General features: G+C 39.1%; 1 protein-coding gene across 6 annotated transcripts in view; it reads right to left on the bottom strand.

The window, feature by feature from the left end:
• Positions 1-22,665, bottom strand: part of EFCAB5 (EF-hand calcium binding domain 5) — a 161,444-nt gene that overhangs the window by 47,450 nt on the left and 91,329 nt on the right. For all 6 annotated transcript variants that reach the window (XM_074189122.1, XM_074189121.1, XM_074189120.1 and 3 more), the window contains 6 exons: positions 16,955-17,110; positions 8,360-8,459; positions 5,984-6,592; positions 3,137-3,205; positions 2,935-3,021; positions 1,215-1,429 (listed from right to left, as the gene is read on the bottom strand). In XM_074189122.1, coding sequence (XP_074045223.1) covers positions 1,215-1,429; positions 2,935-3,021; positions 3,137-3,205; positions 5,984-6,592; positions 8,360-8,459; positions 16,955-17,110 — 1,236 coding nt within the window. The remainder of the gene's footprint in view (positions 1-1,214; positions 1,430-2,934; positions 3,022-3,136; positions 3,206-5,983; positions 6,593-8,359; positions 8,460-16,954; positions 17,111-22,665) is intronic.

Raw genomic sequence — 22,665 nt, 5'->3', positions numbered from 1 at the left:
TTATTACATTTTATTATTATACTCATTGATAATATGGGTTACATTTTAGTCATTAGTAAATATTAAATTCTGTATGTGACCCCTGATAAGTTTCTGTTGGGTAATGCAGCCCAGAAGAGTTAAAAGGTTGGAAAATGTTGGAAACCATTGTGTATGGGAATACTGTAAATTATCATCACCTGTGCCTTTGAGCATCAGAAGGTTGTTTTACTAAGTGCCACAGGAATGGGAGTGGATTGGAGACTGGAAAGGTATTTAGGCACTGGTGTTTTGGTGAATAAATGGAGCATTTGGAGTTCTTGATGGAATACCTGTCCCCTTTGTAATCCTTGTCTCCCACCCCTCCAATGCTCACCTAGGGAGATCGAGGGAGTCCAGAAGTGGGACTCTACAGGAAAATCATGCTCATGAGTCAAACAGACAAAGCTGGCAACAATAATAACACTTTCCAATCAGGAGCAATCGTTAGGTATAAGAATCAGGTGGGATGAGGGGTCATGTCACTGTCAACTTATGCTTCAAGAGGGGGTAGAGGGTCAAGATTTGTGATTTTATTACTTGTGTAGTGGATAGAATGTCAAACTTGGAGTCAGGAAGACCCATGATTGAATCCAAATTACTAGCTGGACAATCCTAGACAAGTTACCACTCAGTTTCCTCATCTGTAAAATGGGGATAATAATAGAACCTGCTTCACAAGATTGATATGAGACTTGAGTTTATTTGTATATGTGTATATCTATATACATATATTTATATGTGTATATTTTATATATTATACATTTATATGTATATTTATATATTATATATAAATATTTATATAGAGAGAGACATTTATATATATGTGTAGTATCACTTTGCAAACCTAGTTATTATTATTAATAATAATAATTTATTTTTATTCTTATGATTAATATAAGGAATTCAATGTATGAACAGCTTTCTTAACTTGTAAGCCATTGCATCCCAGAACCCCCTCCCCTAAAAGTCATTGGAGGCATCGAGAGATGAACAGACAAGTCTAGGGTCAAACAGCTTATTATGATTATAAGGCTGGACTTAGAATGAATCGATACACCTGCTTGTTGAATAAATCTGGGGGAAAGGAGGTAAAAAGACCAAAAAAAGAGGAAATGAAAGCCAATAAGCCTTGGGATACCATGGTTTCCCCTCAAAATTTTGGCCACTCCCATTGCTTTTAGCACAATCCTCACCTTCTCCAAATGGTTCATTTTCTCTTCGTGTGTCTCCACGTAATTCTTCTTGAAAAAAGTCAGGAACTTCTTCATAACGCCAGCAGGGACACGGGCCCCCATAAATGTTTCCAGGATCTGAACAAACTGTGTCACCGTGAGGTAGTTACTGTTGAATGGACTTCTCATCTTTGACTCTTGATGCTTCCTAATTCTGCCAATTATTGAATGTAAATCTGGTCAGCAGAAAATAGAAGCAATATGATCAAGAGAGAAATCCCCCAAACAAGAGGAAAATGAGTCTATCTGAGCATGTACTTAATAACAGCAATAATATTAATAGAATATTTATAGAGCCTTATGGTTTGATCTATGTTATCTTATTTAATAGGGACTGGACCTGTGGTTTCATTAACCTAGAGAAGTCCTATGTGAGGAAACTCCCTCTTCCAGTGCAGGTTAGCATATTTTCCATAAGCTCCTTGAGTTCAGGGTTTTGACCTTTCTTTATCCCCAAGAGCACTTAGTGTAATTCTCACTGTATAGGGTTGTTTTTTTTTTCATTTTTTCTCCTTGAAGGAAATTGGGGTTCAATGTGACTTGTCCAGGATCACACAGCTAGTAAATTGTCTGAAGTTGGATTTGAACTCTGGTCATTTTGATTTCAGAGCCAGTGCCCTATATGTTCACTGGCCACCAGTACATAGTTAAGTCCTTAAAAAAGGGCTTACCAAACCTGAAATGACCATATAACTGCTCTTTGCTATTACTATTATAGTGAATGTTTTTTGGGTTTTTTGTTCTTTTTTTGAAGGAGACCATGACATCAGGGAGATGATGCCATGACAAGCACATGAACTGGATTTGAGTGAGGGGAGTGTTGTGCTAAGTCACCAGCCTCACTTTCTCCTCCAGGGTCATCAAAGGCAATTCTAAAAGACTTGTGATAGAAAACACTATCCAAATCCAGAGAAGGACCTGGGGAATTTAAAAGTTGTCTTGAGTATTGTTTTTTTCTCTTTATTTTTTCCTCTAGGAAAAATCAGGACAACTAGAGATAGCCCTGGATGCAAGGCAATCAGGGTTAAATGACTTGCCCAAGGTCACACAGCTAGTTCGTGTCAAGTCTGAGGTTGAATTTGAACTTCCATCCTCCTGACTCCAAGGTCAGTGGCTCTATCCACTGTGCCACCTACTTGCCCTGGATTATTATTGTAATTATGATATTATAATATTATAATATGCTTGTTAAATGACTAGAGCCTTGCCCAGGATCACATAGTGTTAGAGGAAGGATTTGAACCTAGCTCTCTTTGACTCAGAGGCTGGGTCTCTAAACACTGTGCTAGATTGCTTCTAGCCTATACTTATAAAACACACACACACACACACACACACACACACACACACACACAAACGCACGCACACACAAAAAGTTCTTAAATCATTTGCCCAACATTATGACTTCTCCCTTGTCTCCTCCCCTTTTAATGTTTTAAAAGTATGATATATTTAATATAACCTGATTTTGAACTCCACCAAAACCCAAAAACAATCAGGTGAGAAGAAAGGGAAGCAAAAATAATTTGTTTGTACTCCTTGTGGAGGAAGAAGATGGACAGAGGCTGGTTGACACCTTAGAAAATGGGTTCACTCAGTAATCAGAGTTAACCTACTAGCCCAACCCATTCATCCACTGAGTAGGTATTCATCTTATCCTGGACTCAGTATTATCAGATACCTGAGAACCGGTGGTCATCCAAAAAAGCCTTTTGGTTTTCTCCATATTTCATATACTTCTTACTCAGGTCAGAAGTTACAAGCTCTCCTGGAAGAACATAGAAGAACAAACCAATCAGTAACTTCTCTTTTCCAATATCTTTGTTATCCAATTTTATTGTGTGCCAAGGGACAAAGGAAGGGAGAATTAACAGTGGAGTCACCTGACCATGGCTTCCCTTCTATTAGCTGGCTCCTGGGTTCACCACAGACTGCACTTTTGTCTCCAGTTTCTGAAAATTGTAAAAGGAAACTACCAGTTAATTGATTGTCATAAAAAATAAAATTCTTGCGGGGCAGCTAGGTGGCACAGTGGATAGAGCACCTGCTCTGGAGTCGGGAGGACCTGAGTTCAATTCCGGCCTCAGACACTTAATAATTACCTAGCTGTGTGGCCTTGGGCAAGCCACTTAACCCCATTGCCTTGCAAAAAACCTTTAAAAAAATGAAATTCTTGCCATGAATTATTATCCACTTTTCCAGTGTAGGAAATCTACACCCTGATGATAAAAACCTCTTTAGAGAGTCATTTTTCTATATATAGCCTAAGACTTTTCATTACTATGTCAACATGCAGGGACCACTCAATAACTGTGATTATTAATGATAATTCCAAGATTCCAAGTTACTACTTACATTATCTTCATTCCTATGAGGTAAGGAGAGTCTAAGCATCATTAAGGCCATTTCACAGCGGGGGAAAAAAGGTCACATAGTAATTGCAGCATTTCTAAAGGAAAGAATTAGGGACTAGACTTATTATTTTGGTGAAGAGAATTCCCTCTCTCAATCCAGGTCAATATCTTCTCTGTGACCTAGAATCTCAGGGAACTGTCTAGAATATTGAGAGTTTATGTACCAAAAGTTGGTCTCAGGGAAGTATTATTAATATTTTGCATTTTGGAGATAATGAAACTGAGGAACAAAGTTTAAGTGACTTGCCCAAATTTGTATAAGAAACTCAAGGTATGGGACTCTAATGCCAACCTCTCCTGACTCCCAAGTCCACCAGGCCTTCTCCTACATTAGATTGATATGACTGAGTCACACATCTCCCTGGCCACTGTTTTTAAAACTCAGTTATGATATTTAGGGTTAGTAGGGCTATTGGATCTCAGAGATAGATGGTATACATTTTTTAACTTTTTTCAATTACCAAGCATGTATTTTCTTAAACTCTCATAAAAAACAAAATATACATAGTCAACAATGTCAATTTCCCCATGACCCAAGTTAACAAATATATGTCTCTTTCTGTATATTGAGTTCATGTTTAAAAAGTAACCAATCCTCATGTGATCGTGACCTCATCAAACAGATTAGAAAAATAAAATTCTAAAGAAAATGACTTCACATTGTTTGTGATAAGCCACAGAACATTTTCTGAGGGTCTTGAAGTAGCCCAATTTGGTCACAACACATGATATCTTCTATTAGGAGAAAAGAACGAAAATATCTTTTGGAAATGGAATTATAGAGAACATTAAAAAATGCAAAATGGATAATTTTGATTATATTAAATTTAAAAGTTTTTGCACAAATAAAATCAATGCAACCAAGATTAGAAGGAATGCAGAAAGAAGCAATTTTCTCAGCTAGTATTTCTGATAAAGGACTCATTTCTAAAATACAGAGATCTGAGTCAAATTTATAAGAATACAAATCACATACCACAATTGAGAAATGGTCAAGGGATATGAACAGGCAGTTTTCAGATGAATAAATTAAAGCTATCTATAGTCATATGAAAAAAATCCCCATAATCATTATTGATGAGACAAATTAAAACAGCTCTGAGGTATCACCTTATACCTATCAGATTGACTGATAAAAAAGCAAAATGACTAATGTTGGAGGGGATGTGGGAAAAGTAGGCCACTAATGCACTATTGGTGAGTTGCAAACTGATCCTATCATTCGGGAGAGCAACTTGCAATTATGCCCAAAGGACTATAAACTGTGCATACCCTTTGAGACAGTAATATCACTACTTGGTCTGTATCTCAAAGAGACCATAAAAAAAAGAATAAAAGACCACACATATAAAAATATTTATAGCAGCTCTTTTGGTAGTGGCAAAGAATTGGAAAATGAGGGGTGCCCATCAGTTGAGGAATGTCTAAACATAATATCATATATGAATGTGATGGAGTACTTTTGTTTGGAAAGAAATCATGAGTGAGTGGACTTCAGGAAATCCTAGAAAGACTTGCATGATTTGATAATGAGTGGAGTAAACAGAATGAAAACATTGCAGATATAACCATAATGTGTGGATGATCAATTATGATGGAATTAACTTCTCTCAGCTGTCCAGTGACCAAGGATCTTTCTAAAAGACTTGTGATGGAAAATGCCATCTACCTCCAGAGAAAAACTATAGAGTCTGAATGTAGACCAAAGCATACTATTTTCACTTTTTAAAACTTGTTTTATGTTTTTTTTTCTTTTTCTCATGTTTTTTCCCCCTTTACTTCTGATTCTTTCTCAACATGACTAATATGGAAATGTTAAGCATGATTGTACATTATAACCTATCATATTACTTGCTGTCATGGGGAGGGAGGAGGGGAGGGAGGGAGGTAGAAAAATGTGGAACTTGAAAACTATCCTTGCATGTAATTGAAAAAATAAAATAAAGTAACATCCAAAATGGAATTAAAGGAATTTAAAAAAAAAACAATTATCTGGCATCAGACCACACAATTTCATAGCTCAAGAGAAGCTTGAGAATTTCTTGATCTGAATTCTCCCCTAGCTAGCTGGATGATGTAACCTATAAATGAAACAGATAAAGAGTTACTTCTATTCTTAAAGCATTCAGATTTTCTCCTTATAAATGGAATTCCAGTACAAAAGGAAGACCCTAGTGAATAACTTTTATTTTAAAGAGGTGTTGAATACAAGTCTAGAAAAAATGTTAAGTATAGCAATGGTGTCCAATGACTGTGCATTAACCTTTAGAGTGAATAAAAAATGAGTCTGCAATGGGCCAAAGAGTATATTCTTACCTGTGAGATTTTTGTCTGAAGATAATTTGGAATCCTTAGACTGCCCTTCACCTTCTTCTTCTGTGAAATCAGTCGAGTGATTTTGACTAGTTTTCTGTTGGAATATGATGCCTTCATCAAGGGAATTGGATCTTGTCCCTTCTATTAATGCTTTCTTCTCTGTGGGTGGTTGTCCCTGCTCTTTTGTAGATGTTGATGATTCTTGTGACATTTTTGAAGGTCCTTCTTGCTCTTCTCCAGTTTCTTGCATTGAGATTGAGCTTTTTTTTTCTGTTGCTGATGCACTCTGCTCTGCTAATCCATCTGAGGCATTTCTTCCTTCAGTTCTAGAGCCCATCTTCTCTTCTATGGAGCTTCTCTGCTTTTCTACTGAGCCCCGGGATGAATAAGACCCTGTAGGTCTTTCCTGCTCGTCTTGACTTAGTCTTTTCTTAATCTGCATCTGATCTGAGGACCTGCCAGAAATCACTTCCTCCTCATCAGTCAAAAAAATGTGTTTCTTCATCTCTCCTTCGGATATTTGCTCTGATTCCTCAAAAGGGCTTCTCTCATCTTCCAGGTCTCCCCAGAATTCAGCTGGTTCTATATCTTCAAATTGAACAAATGGCCCTAGTACAGAAAGCAAGACATTTATTCAGCTGACAAGATGATGATGTTGGTGATGCCCACCTGACCAATAACCCCATCTCAATCAATAATCTCATCCTATTGATGAGCTTATTATTACTGTCAGTCAAAAACCCAACTCTTTTCTTAGAAGATTAGAGGATTATCAATTTAGAGTTGGGTGGAAACTTAGAAGCCATCGAGTTCAAACCCCTTGTTTTACAGAGGAAGGACTAAGACCAGGAGATTTGCAAAGTCACAAAAATCACAGGATTACAGCTCTAGAACTGGAAGGGACCTTAGAGGTTATTTAATTCAAAAAGAGGAAACTGAGGTCAAGAAAGTTAAACAACTCGCTTAAGGGCTCAGAGTTGCAGAGGTGGGATTTTGACTCAGTCCTCCTAATTCCAGATGCACCACTCCCTCCACTATCCTACTTTTGAAAATAGAGAGGTTCTTGTCTCAGATGGCAAAAACAAAAGATACACAACTTCTGATTATCACTTTCTCTGAAATAAAAGAATTCTCAAATTTTTGCTTGGATACCTATTACATACAATTCATTGACTCTAAGGTGAATGCAGGATTATTTATAAATAGGGGGTTTTCTGACTGCACCCCTTGGAAATTCCCACCATCTAAGTTCTCCCCACTTTTTAAAAATTAAAAAATTCAAAGAATAAGTCCATCAAATTAGCTAGTTTTATTAGAATAAATAAAAATGCATTAACGCAGAAGAAAGTTTTTTCTTAAATACTTTCTTCAAAGACATATTTTTTAAAAATTCTGGATGGTTGGGGCGGCTAGGTGGAGCAGTGGATAGAGCACCAACCCTGGAGTCAGGAGTACCTGAGTTCAAATCTGGCCTCAGACACTTAATAATGACCTGTGTGGCCTTGGGCTAGCCACTTAACCCCATTTGCCTTGCAAAAACCTAAAAAAAAAATTCTGGATGGTCAAGGCACAATTGTCTCACAATTGCAATAGTAATTATAGCAATATATTAATTTTGTTATTTATTACATAGGTACATATATTATTTTAATAACTTATAACAACTTCATTTCCTAATATATCTACTACCTTCTCTACCCAGAGAGACATTCCTTATAAAAACAACCAAAAAGGAAGAGAAAAAATGATTCAGCAAAATTAACACACCAATGCAGTCCAACAAAATATACAGTGCTCCGCACTCATTAGTACTCACCTCTGCAAAGAATGCTTAGATAACTTTAGTTGGTAACTATATAACGCTTTAATGTTAAATATTTGGGAGGTGAATTCTAGTTGGGCACACTTCTCATGACACCACAGAAAAGGAGAACTGTCTCTGAGACTAAGCATAGTTTTCAAGGCTGCAGTTACTTTGCAGGGCCATAATCAGTAATTTCTACATGTGGAGGACATAGCGCAAAATGCTGCCCATGATTCAATATTTTAGGGTGATTGAGCAAAATGTGCTGTGATCAACAATAGTAGTTTTCTATTTAACTAATTTTTCTTGCTAGACGAGATGCTAAACTCAGTTGTTTCTCTGCAGTTGAAGGATTAAAAGTGCATTACAATATTCTCTAAATTTCTGAACCCTAGGGGAAGGCCCCAATTCTTCTGCCTTAGTCATAATTTTACTTCCACTCAAGAAGCTAATGGGATAAAGTATTTGCATTGAGGTAACATGACCTTAAACCTTAAATCACAATAGTGATGGAGATGGTAGTCACATATCATCTTGACCTGATAGGTTACCCTGTCTGTTGTTTTACTTACAATATCTTGGGTTATGGAATAGCCTTTTAACCATCTTTGGGTTTTTGTCATAGAAGTTTTCCATCAAGGTCAATGTCCTCTCCCGATCCAAGAACCCCACCTGGGCAAAATTTTCACAGTCAGTGGATTCTTAAGATCTCAGGTTCATTATACAGATGGCATAATTTCATTTTCATTCCTAAACCTCAGTTTCTCCACCTATAAAATAAATTGATTGGACTAGTGGCTAAGCAACCTTTCAGTTCAGAAACTTATTTTTTTTTCTGGGTAAATGATTCCTCTGTTTTTCCAAATTTTTAGAGATTCCTTAACAAGACCATTCATTCACCCAGCATACACTTATAGATGGATGGTCAGTGGCTGCCTAGGAAGCTTGAAATACTCCCTGTGTGTCTGCAGTTGTCAATCACTATCTAGAATTAAGAGAGTTAAGAAGAGAATAAAAGCAATAAGGTCAGCTTCACAAATATAACTTAAACTTGGTGATTTGAAGAATATTCCCATTAGGCTGTGAGTTTCTTGACTATGTTATACTGTCTGATATGCAGGAGGTGTTTAATAAATATTTATTAAGTAACTCACTGAGTCTCCTGCACAAAGGTGTTTCCCCTACCTAGGTATCCCTCATCCTAAAAACTGAATTTTAAGTTAAGTTCAGGTTCTGTCTCTATCTCTGTCTCTGTCTCTGTCTCTGTCTCTCTCTCTGTTTCTGTGTGTGTGTGTTTTCCTTCCTTCTTTTCTCTTTCTCTTCTTCCTTTCTCTCCCTTTCCTCTCCTCTCCCCTTCCCTCCCTTCCTCTCCCCACCCTCCTCTCCTCTCTTCTCCTTTCCCAAAATTGATTTGGATCAAAAAACTAGGAGAGCATCATGTGATATTTGAAGCTAATAAAGATTAAAGCTATATAAAAACCTTGTAACTTTGAAAAATGCTGTTGATTTGATGGGTTAGCTGTTCCTTAAACTCACCAGGCCATCCCAAATGGTATGTCATCACAAAGGCAGTCCCCTAATTGTAAGGTTTACTTCCCTCTTATTTCTGCCTTTCAGAAATTTCTCTCCTTTTAAGAGTCAGCTCAGAGGCCACCTGCTCCATGAAGCCTTTTCTGAGCCTCTCCAGTTGAAAGATATCTCTCATTATTCATGTTTCCTATAACACTTTGGTCCTCTTCTTTGCCCCAATCAAACAAAGCTATCTATTGCAAGGACAGAGCACCAGCCCTGGAGTCAGGAGGACCTGATATAAGTTAGACTATTATTATTATCTGTGCACATTGCATATTCTGCTATCCACTTTCACCTCCTCCTCACACCAGTAGAATGGAAACACCTGGACAGCAGGGAATGTCATTTTAAAATCTCTTTATCTCTGTTGCCTAAAAGAATGCCTTTCATAAAACAGATGTATTTCCTATGGAGTCTTTGAATAGCCTCTTGGTCTTTTATCTTTTATGAAAGCTTCTTACATTCATCTTGTTTTTCTTTCTTTTCCCATTCTGTCAATGGCCTGTTAACAGTTTAATCTCATAAATCTGAGGACCAGAGCTATCTACCTTGGATTTTCTATTCTAGCACCCCTTCTTATGGGACTAGGCAAATCTACATGGAAGTCAGAACTGTTTGTAGACAACTTCAGGTATGAATGGCAGGGGCTTTTCTCTTTCCCTGTGATCATGTGAACCCTAAGTTAATTGGCTAAAAGACCTTTAATGTGTGGTAAGAGGCAAGAGGTTAACAATCAGGAGCCAGCCAGAGGCTTAGTGGGAAAAACAGCCTTGGGAAGTGGAGGGGGTGTGGAGAAACAGCAGACCCCAAAAGCTGGCAGACCACACCAAAGCCAGAGCAGAAAGGGGCCAAAAATGCAATTCAGTCCCTCCCTCATTTTACAGGTGAGTCGACTGAGGAAGCACCTGGCAGAGCTGCCATTCGAACCCATAATCCATGATTCAAGTCCAGCCCTCTTCCCCAACACCACTGATGAATACTAAAGCAATCAGGAGAGGATTCTGGGGAGAGGGTTTGACTATCCAAATTTTCTCCACAAAAAAGACAGAACATCTTAGAGCAGCAGAAATAAACATAGAGTAAAGTAGTTGTCCTCCCAAGACATTTTGAAAAGATCCCAGGAAAGACCCCACTTTCAGGGGTTTGACTTAAGTTCACTCTGCAGAATCAACAAACTTCAAGCCCTGAGGGGTGGGGTGGGAGGGACAAAAAGTCTTAGTCTTTGAAATCTTCATCTGTCTGTATTGGGGTCTGACAGCTGAGCAGGAGTAGAATGAAGGTCCTTCTATGGTTTAAGGGACACAGCTGTGCTGGCCAGACACATCCTGGACTACGGATGAGGGGAGGAGTGGCACATACTTGGTGAGTACAGGACCAAAGGCAAGGACCCTGTTGACTAGCAAGGGGCCACCAGAAGAGCAGTCCCTGGTTTCAGTTAGAGGCAGAGAGGACAGCTGTAGTTTGTAACCTCTAGAGGAGACAGGGAGCAAGATCATTTGGGGAAAGGTATGTGCTTTGACTTAGGAGTAGAGAGGATAGCTCTACATTGAGCTTAGAAACAAATCTCAGTTCTTTTGGAGTAATTAAGTCTTGCAATAGATAGAGCACCAGCCCTGAGTCAGGAGGACCTGAGTTCAAATCCAGCCTTAATAATTATCTAGCTGTGTGACCTTGGGCAAGTCACTTAACCCCATTGCCTTACAAAAAAAAACAAAAAAAAAAGAAAGAAGGAAATAGACCTCAGAAAATAACAGTAAGAAGAACCTGAGGTTTGGAGCATCATATCCCATACTTTGGGACTACAACATGATTACCTTTATAGATGCTAAAATAAAATAAAAATAAAATAAATAAAAATGAGTAAACAAAAGAAAAAGAACCCAACCACAGATACTTACTATGAAGATATAAAAGATCTGAATTCATTTTCAAAGGAAGATAATGAAGCTAAAAAAAGCCACTCTCTTTTCTGATTAGAAACATCAAATGATCCCAAGCACAAGAAGAGTTCTTGGAAGAGCTTTAAAAGGACTTTAAAAATCAAATAAGAGAAATTGAAGAATAATTAGGGAAAAAATAAGATAATCCAAAAAATCAAGAAAATTAGGAAACAAAAGTCAACCAATTGAAAATAGAGATTCAAAAGTTTAAGGAAGAAAATAATTGATCTTGAAAACTAGAATTAGGCAATAAGAAATCATAAAACAAAATCAAAAGAATGAAAAAAAACAGAAGAGAAAGTAAAACATCTCATCAGAAAAACAACCAATCTGGAGAGCATATCAAAGAGAAATAATATAAGACTAAATGAACTATCTGAAAATTATGATTAGAAAAAAGAATCTTGATACAATATTACAAGAAATCATCAAGGAAAATTGCTCTGAAGTTCTAGAACATGAAGACAAAGGAAAACTTACAGGAATATCACAGCCAAGTTTCAAGGCTCCCAGGTTAAGAAGAAAATATTGGAAGCAAAAGAAAAAAAAATTTATGTGACATAAAGTTACAATAAGGATGACAAAAGACCTAGGAACCACATTGAAGGACCTTAGGTTGTGGAAGACCACATTCCATAGAGCAACAGAGCTGGGGTTACAACCAAGGTCAACTTTCCCAGTAAAGTTAAATATAGTCCTGAATGGAAAAAATAAAAGAAATATTTAACAAACTCAAAAACTTTCAGGTTTCAGTAACAAAATCTCCATAACTTAAGGGAAAATTCAACATTTTTTTCCTGGGGAAATATAAGGCAAACATTAAAGATCAATTATAAGGGACTCAATAAGGTAAAGCTATTTACTTTGTATATGTGAAAACATTAGCAGTACTATTATGGCGGTCATCATTATTTAGATAGTTTGAAAGAAAGGAGTGAGCTGATGAGGTAATTCTAAAATAATAAAAATGGGGAGGAGAGATAAAAAGGAGCGATTATCACATAAATGAGGCATAAAAGGAAAAACTGATACAGAAAAAACCTGAAGGGTTCCTTATAATTGGTCTCTAATGTTTTTTTGAGGGAGGGCTGTGCAATCACCAGCTTCACTTTCTCCTACAGTAGCAAGATATATAGATTAGGATGAGCCACCCCCTTCCCGAAAGTGTGGAAAGGAAAGGGAAAGAGGAATCTTGATATGTTGGGCAGGATTTGTTAAGACTATGAGACCAAAAGCCAGGATTGCATCTAAATGGCTAGATGATTTTTTTTAAATGGCAATAAAGCTCCTCCTTGCTATCTGGGAACTGCCTGTAATCCACTTTACATCTCATTGAGGTCAGCTAAGGGTTGCCTAATTATTCACATATCAAGCAAATGCAAATGAGTACCCTTACCAGCTCAGCTCTGCTTCACAAAACCACCACCGTTCTCAATTTGTATGGATCACCCCCACCTCACCCTATTCCCTGAGCTCTCCCAGACTGTGGTTCAACAACCTGGGAAACAGATCAAAGCAGGTTCTCTGTCTGTCTCTGTATCTGTCTATCTCTGTCTCTCTGTCTCTATCTCTCTCTCTCTGTCTGTCTCTGTCTGTCTCAATGCCTGCACATAGGGCTTAATTAAAGTTCATTAACTGATTGATTTTGTCAACTTTGTTCCTTCAGATTTAGAGTTAGAAGAGATCACAAAACCATCTAGTCAGACTCTTTCATTTTATAATTGATGAAAGTGAGGGAAGAGGGTAAGTGACTTGCCCAAGGTCCTACCATCTCATCTAACTTCATCTTGTAGATAAGGAAACTGAGGCACAGAAAGATGAGGAGACTTTCTTAAGTTCATACAAATAGGAAGCATCAGAGGTAGAATTTGAACTCAACACCTCTCATTCAGGAGCCAAGGATCTTTCCATTATACTAATTTATGAATATTAATCACTTTTTATCTCCAGTAACTTTACTCCTATACGTAAATATCATTACTAGAGAGACCTGAGATTTTCTTTAAACACCATATTCATCCACAATAATAATAAATATGAGCAGACAGACAATACTATACTGGGCCTTAATAGACTTAGTTCTACAATACCTTTTAAGCTGGTCTTAGTGACTTTAAATCAAGGCTTCTTTCGTTCTTTTTAAAAAAATTTTATATATTTAAGGCAATAGGCTTAAGTGACTTGTCCAAGGTCATACAGCTAGGCAATTATTAAGTGTCTGAGGTCAGATTTGAACTCAGGATCTCCTGACTCCAGGGTCGGTACTCTATCTACTGTGCTGCCCCCTCAAAGTTGCTTTCTAGTGAAAGTTTGTTTGTTTTGGGTGATTGCAGTAAATATCTTCTTGTAAAAACTAATTAATGTTGATTGATTAAATGCAACTGGAGTACTAAATCCCCCAGCTAAGATAAAAGTCAGAGGAAAACTATAGTCAAGACCAAGTTCATGGAGACAACTGTCAGTTGTTCTTCAGTTCTCAGTGAGTTCAAAGAGTGAGGGTTAGGAAGGGGGAGGAAATGAAGTTCAAGAAGGGAGAGGTGTTAGGAAGGGGGAGAAAGGTTCAAATTCTAATCATTGGAAGGTGGATCAACCATCAGGGGAGGACAGACATTGAGGTGTCCAGAAGGGCCACTAATTCGTGGCAGAAGAGCAATAAAAGGTACCTTGGAGTTTGGGCAGAAAAGATTTAGGATAGACAAATGTACTCAATGAAAAGTATTAGAAGAGTTTTCCCATGAAAAAGTTAATAGATTTATAAGTAAATGTCCTTCAATTGGGGAATGGCTTAGCAAACTGTGGTGTATGTATGTCATGGAACACTATTGTTCTATTAGAAAGCAGGAGGGATGGGAATTCAGGGAAGGAAGCTGGAGGGATTTGAATGAACTGATGCTGAGTGAGATGAGCAGAACCAGAAAAACACTGTACACCCTGACAGCAACATGGGGGTGATGATCAACCTTGAAGGACTTGCTCATTCCATCAGTGCAACAATCGGGAGCAATTTTGGGCTGTCTGCAAAGGAGAATGCCATCTGTATCCAGTTAAGGAGCTGTGGAGTTTGAACAAAGTTCAAGGACTATTCCCTTTAATTTAGGAAAAAAACAGATTATCTTATTGTCTGATCTTGTTACCTCTTAGATTCTTGTCTCTTCTCTAAGGATATGATTTCTCTCTCATCACACCCAATTTGGATCAAAGTACAACATGGAAACAAAGTAAAGACTGACAGATTGCTTTCCTTGGGGGGGGGGGGGAGAAGTAAGATTAGGGGGAAAATTGTAAAACTCAAATAATATCTTTAATAAAAATTAATTTAAAAAATTAATAGATTTAGGATCGGTGCTTTAAATTCGGACAAGATCTCAGGAACATTTAGTCCAACTTCCTCATTTGACAGGTGAAGTCAGAGAAAATGAGGTGATTTAGAGTCATAGCTTTGGAGACAAGAGGGGCCTTCCTCATCTTTAGTTTTAGACCACCCCTTCTTCATTTTACAAAGACCTGAAGTCTAGAACAGATTAAGTGCTTTCTCAAGGTCATCCGAAGTGCATCCTCCAGATCTTAGCCCACTCTTCTTTCTACTAAACTGTGCCTGTTCTCAGAGAGAAGGATGAGGAGCAATGAGTGGGGACAGAATTTAGATCTGATAGTCCAGAGTCATTCAAAAGTAAAATGAATTGCCTTGGGCAGTCATGGCTTCCCCTTCTTTGGAAGGCAGGAAGACTAGTTGTTGGAGATCCTGAAAAGGGCATTCTGGTTCAGGTACAGGTTGGATGAAATGCTCTCTGAGGTCTCTTCCAGTTCTGAGAGTCACACCAAACCCTTTGAAATGTGAAATTACAGAATGGACTACCTGACAGATTAGAAGTTACTCTACTCAAGCTAAGAGGCATTTAAGAATTCAGTGGATAGCTATCTAATCAGGACTAAGAGACTAAGAAAGGGGAATTATTACTGACCCCATTAAGGAACAAATCCCACAATTTGATGAATGTGACAGACCCCATAAGTCCTTTATTCATTTGGTTCTCAGTAACTCTAAGAGTAGTGAAGACCCAAGTTCAAATCCAAATTCAGCAACTGATGGGGGAAGGTTGCTATAGGTGAACTCAATCTCCCAAGGGATTGTGATACTTAAAAGGGGAGAATGTATGTATTGCCCAGAAGATGGGGGGATAAATGTTTATAGTTTCTGTTCTTGCCATATATTTGCAGTAAATCTCTCTCTTTGTAAAAACTAATTAATGTTGATTAATGAAATGGAACTAGGATACTAATTGCTGACAGATAACAGTGGGAGGGAGCATACCAGAATGGGGAGGTAGAGTTTAAAAAGTAAAGAATCACCTCAATCTCTGAGGGAGTGCCCTCCTCTCTCTGTGTGAGGGCTGGAGTCTGCCTAGTTTTGGGAACTCCATCTGCCAGGATGCATGTGGGTTGGGGAAGGAAGCCAGAGTCTGTTACATCCAAACCAATGAAATCACAAATCTGGTGCAAAAAACCAAAAATGACAGCATCTATAATTCTCTAACATGCACTGAATAGAAGAAATGGGACTTGTGAATCACTTTTTACCTGGTCTCCTGAAATTGAAGAAGGCACCTGAAATCTTTCAAAGGGATGATTCTATGGTTTGGAAAGATTTGCTTTAAGCCTTTACTAAAACATTGTTGGCCTTTGCTTTTTGTCATTTGAGAGCCCCTGAGCAAGTTACCAATAAGGTCCCAGAATTCCCTGGCAAAGGAGAGCCAGAGTTTCTAGGAAGGTGCAAATGAGGGAAAAGGCAAAACAGATTGGTGACTCCCCCTGGAAATCTCTTCCTGAACACCAAGAGGTAGGAGCCTGAATCTGTCCACTATTTCTCTCTCAGGAGGCAACCATGCGTATATAACAATAAGCTATTTCCATCACGTTTGCATCGGAACTATTCCAAGACCATCTGGTATTCAAGGTATATGACCTCCCAAACCACAATGCTACAACAGATTTGTCTTCTCCTTGATCTCTCTTTGAAGGCATGCTTTCTACCATTTTTTCTGACTGTTTAACTGATGCCTTTGATTTTTTCTGTCAGTGATATCTGGATATAATGTGCTTCCCTGGACTCCCCAAGATTTGAATTTCCAGTCAAGACAAAGAATTAAGCAAAACCACTTATAGAGGGACCAAATCTGACAAGGTATTCACCATTCTGCTCCATGAGTCCTCCACCTGGCTGTAAAAAGAATTGAGGTATGTCTCATCTGTTCTTTGAGACAAAGATTGTTTCCTTAGGGCTTAACTTCCTTTAGAGCTTCCTTTCATTCACATTATTGTTGTTGAGTACAATGTCCTTCCATTTCTGCTTGGATCCCTCTGCCTTTGTTCATACACATCTACCCACATTTTTCTAAATTCCTCATCCTCATCCTTCTCTATGTCATAGGAATACTCTCTCATATTTCAATATCACAATTTGTCTAGCCATCTCCCAATGGATCTGCTACTTATCAGCTGTGTGACCTTGGGCAAATCATTTAATTCTGGGCCTAAGTTTCATCATCTGTGAAAAATGAGGGGCTCTAGCTCTCAATCTGTTACCCTATGATCCACAGGCATAAGAATGACAAAGAGCTGGGCCTGAAGATAGGAGGGGTGTCTCAGGTAGCTTACCTTTCCAACATCACAACTCAAGAAGAGATTTAAAAATCTTTGCTTCCATTTGTCATGTGTCACTGTTTCCCAGAAGTCATCAGCACACTGGCAAAGGTGCTTCAGGAAGTCCGTAAAGTCTTGACTTGTTAAGTCCTTAACATATGGAATGATCTCCTAATGAGGGAAAGAGAAGAAAAAGATTGATTAAAAGCTACAATCTCCACGATAATCACAAGTCATCTAGTAGAACCTTCTCCATTTTACATATAAGAAAACTGAGACACAGAGAGATATGGGGTCTTTCCCAGAGTCATTTGAGAGATGAGAGGGCAGAATCAGAATTTGAATCTAGACGGCTCCAAAGAAAACCCAAAAGGAAACAGTTGGAAGGCTACAAGAATATTTCTCTGTACCAATTCAGTGTCAAATTTAATGCTTCCCTAGAGGTGACTCTCCCTGCCTCCAGGCCCCCATACTTCCACTTTTTACTGGTCCACTAGGGAGGCAATGTGGCCAGGGGACTGGAGGGACTGTGTCACCTTAGTCAAAGAATTTAATCTTACTGAGCCTCAGTTTCCTCATCTGTAATATAGGATTGAGAATCATAGATTAGAGCAGGAAGAAACCTTTGAAGTCATCTTGTCAATACCAAGATGTGGAAACTGGAGCTCATGGACTACAGTGATTTCCCAAGACCATCCAGTTGGCAAATGTCAGAGTTAGGGTTTTGAACTAGGGTCGGGTAGCTTCAGTCCTTTTGTCACCCCTCATTCCTTGTACTCCTTGGAGGCAGAGAAACTGATGCCCCTCTTCCCTCCTCCCCTACCCTTCACTGTAGTCCTTTCTCATCTCAGGATCCTGAGATTCTATCATCAACAAACAATTAATTCAGAATCATTGAACATTTTCCACTGTTTAGAGTTAGAAAAGACTTTAGACATTGCTCAGTCTAACATTTAGAGTTAGAAAAGACATTAGACATTGCTCAGTCTAACGCCCCCTTATTTTACTGACAGAACTGAGGACCAGAGGGTCTTGGTGACTTGTGTAGCCTTACCCAAGTAGCCAGCCACAGAGACAAGAATTGACTACAGATCCTCCCTCAGCCTCTGAATTCAGTATTTCTTCCGCAGGATCATGCTATCTCTCATTGCGAAGGAAGGCATTCACAGGCTGTGGATATTTTCAGCTCAACCCTCTGAGGCTGGCATGAGAAAAGATGATGAATTTACAGGAAGCAGCTTGTTTTATTTTCATCATTTAAGAAATGACCCTAAAGTCACCTGGGCCTCTTGACAGGAGCGATGCTAGTGGAAAGAAGGTTTATTTTAAACCCTCTTCTTAGAGACTCTTTAATGTTTTGGATTTATGGCCTGCAGGTTCTATAAGTGAGAACAGCTCTGCTCTCCAAGTGTGGGCTGGATGACATCAATAACACCTGCTGCCAGAAAGATCCAGAGTCCTTAAGCCTGAGAAGAGTGATTAGAGCTGTTTCCTGGCATGTACCACAAAAAAAGGAAAACATCCGAGGAGCTTCGTACTCCTTGTGACCTTCCAAGGGGGTAAGAAGTTGAGACCCTCAACTGATCCCCATGATTCATCTGGGCAAAGTACTTAAATCCTTCCAACCTCAGTTTCCTTACCTGTAAAATGGAAATAATACTACTCTAGTTTCTTCTGGGTTTTTTTTTTTTGGCAAGGCAATGGGGTTAAGTGACTTGTCCAAGGTCACACAGCTAACTAATTATTAAGTGTCTGAGGCTGGATTCAAACTCAGGTCCTCCTGACTCTAGGGCCTATGCTCTGTCCACTGTGCCACCTAACTGCTCCTACTCTAGTTTTTCTAAGAGGTTCTGACCTATAAGTTCATCAATGAACAAAAAAATGTAAAAAAAACCACTGTAATGTAAGGAAATTTTATTTGAAACATTGATCTCTTTGCTATTCCCAGCCTCAGTCACTTACCTGTCATGGGACCCTGAGAAAGTCAACCACTTTCTGTCTCAGTTTCCCCATCTGTGAAATGGAGACGACAATAACTACTTCTGAAGACTGTTTTGAGGCTATACTGAATGAATATTTTTAAAGAGTTTTAGAATTCCCAAAGCACTATAGAAATGCCATTTATTATCCTTAAAAGTAGTCACTTTGCTGGTGTTGTTTGGGAAAAAATACCCAAACTACAAGTTTGGGGAGGAAAATTTCTTTTAGAGAAAACACTATCATGTAGAGCAAACACAGTTCAGGATTTTACATCTATGACCATGCCTAGAATGGTCTTGCTCTTCACTGGGACTTCCCTTCAAAGCTGAACTCAAATGTTTCCTCCCAAATGAAGACTTGCACCTTCTGGAGTAGAGCCAAGCTGGCAGGCGTGAAGCTAGGAAGCTCCCAGAGCTTTTCCTGAAACAACGTTAAATGAAACCTTTATACAGATCCTAAAGGTACAGATCCCACAATAAAAAAAAAAATTGTGAAACCAAACGAAGACTTGTATCCTCCCCCTCCCCCTTAGTTGACATTCTACCCTCCCCCCAATTCCTTCATCTTTATCTGAATACATTTTGCATTTGTTCTGTTCTTTTTGTCTTCAGTAGAATGGAAGCTCACTGAGGGCAGGGACATTCATGCTTCATCCCGGGCACAGATGTGCTTCTTAATGTTCTCCTCACCTAAGTCTGGTAGAATCTCCTACTTCCTATAAAATTCAGTTCAAATTCCACCATCTACACAACGCATTTCCTGATTCCTTCAATTACTCCTGTCCTTGCTCTCCAACTACCTCATTCAAAAACCTCTTTTCTCCATTTATTGGATGGCTAGGTGGTGCAGGTATAGTATTGGTCCTGAGGTCAGGAAGACTCATCTTCCTGGGTTCAAATGTGTCCTCGGACACTTCCTAGCTGTGTGACCCTGGGCAAGTCACTTAACCTTTTGCCTCAGTTTCCTCATCTGTCAAAGGAACTAAAGAAGGAAATAGCAAACTATACCAGTAGCTTTGCCAAGTAAACCCCAAATAGGGTCAGGAAGAAAGAGTTGGACATGACTATGAAATAACTGCCTCCCTATTAGAAGCTAAAGTCCTTAAAGCCAAGACTTGGTTCATTTTTGTAGATGTATCCCTGGAATCTGGCACATGATACAGAGAGGCTGCTTACTAAATGTCTCTGATTTGATTAGAGTTGAAGTGGACCAAATCCAATTTCTTTTTCAAATATGATTCAATATCAAGATCCATCTTCACCAGCCATCTGTTAGAAAACTAAACCAAGTCAAACAAAATGACCCATGTGGATTAGATGTGAATAGGGGAAATTCTCTTTTCTTGAGTGGGTTCTTTCTGTGTTTATTTTTTGCTTTGAAAAATCATTGTGCTGAGAATAGCAAATAAATGGCTGAGACAGATAGTGAAAGCCCTCTGCTTCCTCTACTTCCTTAGTCTTCATGCTTCTTTAATTGCAGATCTGCTAAAGGTTTGATGAGGTGAGAGTAGGATGAGGAAGGAAGGCAGATGGGTGCTATTTCCCAAGAGGCCTGTCTAAGCTCCACAGGCAAATGAGAGATTTTAAGGCTGGCTGAAAACAAGAGTATTGAATTATGTATGTGTTAACGCTTTGCGTGCTATGTGACTTTGGGGAGATGATGTGTTAATATAGCAGTGAGGGGGAAAATCATTTTCACAGGCTTCAATGGCTTCATTGGGAAAGTGTTCTTTTTTAAATTGAGTATCAAGAAGCTAATAATAGTCAACAAAGGACTCATATTTAATCATTCAAATTAAAAAAAAAACTCACTTAGTGATAAACACATGATTAATGGAACAAAGGCCTTATTAGCCAGTAATAATAAAACCAAGGAAGATCCTGACATAATGATTTCAGTTCTGCCCAGAAAATAAGCTTAATGCTATTAAGAACTCCCTGAAGACAGTCCCCAGCTTCCATAAAACTGAATGACATGTAACTCAGTAGAGAAAAAGAGACCACTGGAAGATGCCTGGGCTGGGGGTGAGGTGGGTTGGAAGATTCCCAGAACCTCACTTTTACTCCTTTCATCCGCCTACCCCCTTGCTCTCCATTACCTTGTTTTGCTTTTGTTTTGGTACACCCAACACACTATCTTGTAGTCAGTAGGCAATTAATACATATTTGTTGGATAATTGATCCAAACTGAAGATTGGAGGTCACAGATTTAAAACTGGAAGGGGGTGGGGAGACTAGGTGGCGCAGTGGATAAGGCACCGGCCTTGGAGTCAGGAGTACCTGGGTTCAAATTCGGTCTTAGACACAATAATTACCTAGGCGTGTGGCCTTGGCAAGCCACTTAACCCCATTTGCCTTGCAAAAAACTAAAGAAAACCCAAAAAACTGGAAGGGACCTTACAGGCCATGGAGTCTCACCCCCTTATTTTTAAGATGAAGAAACTAAGACTTAGAGATTGTAAGTGACTTGTCTAAAGATACATAGCTAATATGTGGCAAAGGTAAGATTTGAACTCAGATCCTCTGATCTCAAATCTACTGCTTTCTATCTCAACATCATGCCCTGCTAAGAGTTGGCACTCTACTTCAGATCTATTCCAAAACTCAGATTGGGCCAGCCAGGTTGGTGGCTAATGGGAAAGCCCAAAGGTCTCTTCCCACTCTAGTCCTTAAAGCAACATCTTGAAACAGCCCAACTTCTTTCTTCAGCTGAGGCACCTGGCTCTCTACCTCATTATCAATGATGACTGCCCATGAAGCTTGCCTGGGCATCCAGAAGCTCCATCAGACCCCTAGAGGCCTTTGGTATTCCCCAGGAGTCTGTGGGAAGGGAATGGGACTTACAAGAGGCAAATATTTTAAACCTATTTCTATAGTCAGTAGCCTGATTTCCTTAAGATGCCTCAGAGGGATTGCCAGCTTCAGGAATGGGGTACAAAAAAGGAAATGAGCCCTTGGGAGAGGCTGGTAGGAGGAGACACTGCATGTCTCAATTACTGGTACCCTTAGGAGAAGAAGAAAAAGGAAGGGCCTAGTTGGGAATCCAGAAGACTGAGAATGGGGTGTGTGTCTGTGTGTGTGTGTGTGTGTGTGTGTGTGTGTGCGCACATGCGTAGAGGAGGGTGACAGAATGCATTACCATCTCAATTCCACCAGAAAAAGCTACTATACCCAGAGACAGAAGTCTTGTTTTTGTAGGTGACCTTGGCCAAAAATCATTTCATCTCTCAAGGTCCCAGTTTCCTCATCTCTAAAATGAGGAAACTGGACTAGATGACCTCTGGTCATTGAAACCTTTCCAGATCCTATGCTGTGATCTTATGACCTCCTGAGACCTCAGTTCCACTTCATTCAATTCAATCAATGGTCAAAAAGCCAAATAATTTAATACACATGCTTCAAAGGTGTGCAATGTTCCACACACTGTGGTATGCACTGTTAAAACAAAGGGAAGGAAGGAAGGAAGGAAGGAAGGAAGGAAGGAAGGAAGGAAGGAAGGAAGGAAGGAAGGAAGGAAGGAAGGAAGAAGGGAGGAAAGGAGAGAGAGGGAGAAAAGAAAGGAAGAGGGAAGGGAGGAAGGAAGAGAGAGAGAGAGAGAGAGAGAGAGAGAGAGAGAGAGAGAGAGAGAGAGAGAGAGAGAAGAGAAAGAGAGAAATACTTTGGGGCTGGAACATAGGGCAAACATCTCTATTTCCCTGTTCAGTGCGGCTACAGTTTGTCAGTGCTTCAAGGCAATTGCTTGGACCA

This window comes from Macrotis lagotis, chromosome 5 (genome assembly GCF_037893015.1).
Source record: "Macrotis lagotis isolate mMagLag1 chromosome 5, bilby.v1.9.chrom.fasta, whole genome shotgun sequence".
In the NCBI taxonomy this organism is placed as follows: Eukaryota; Metazoa; Chordata; class Mammalia; order Peramelemorphia; family Peramelidae; genus Macrotis; species Macrotis lagotis.
The sequence above is the reverse complement of the archived record's forward strand: the minus strand, read 5'-3'. Positions and strand labels throughout refer to the sequence as shown.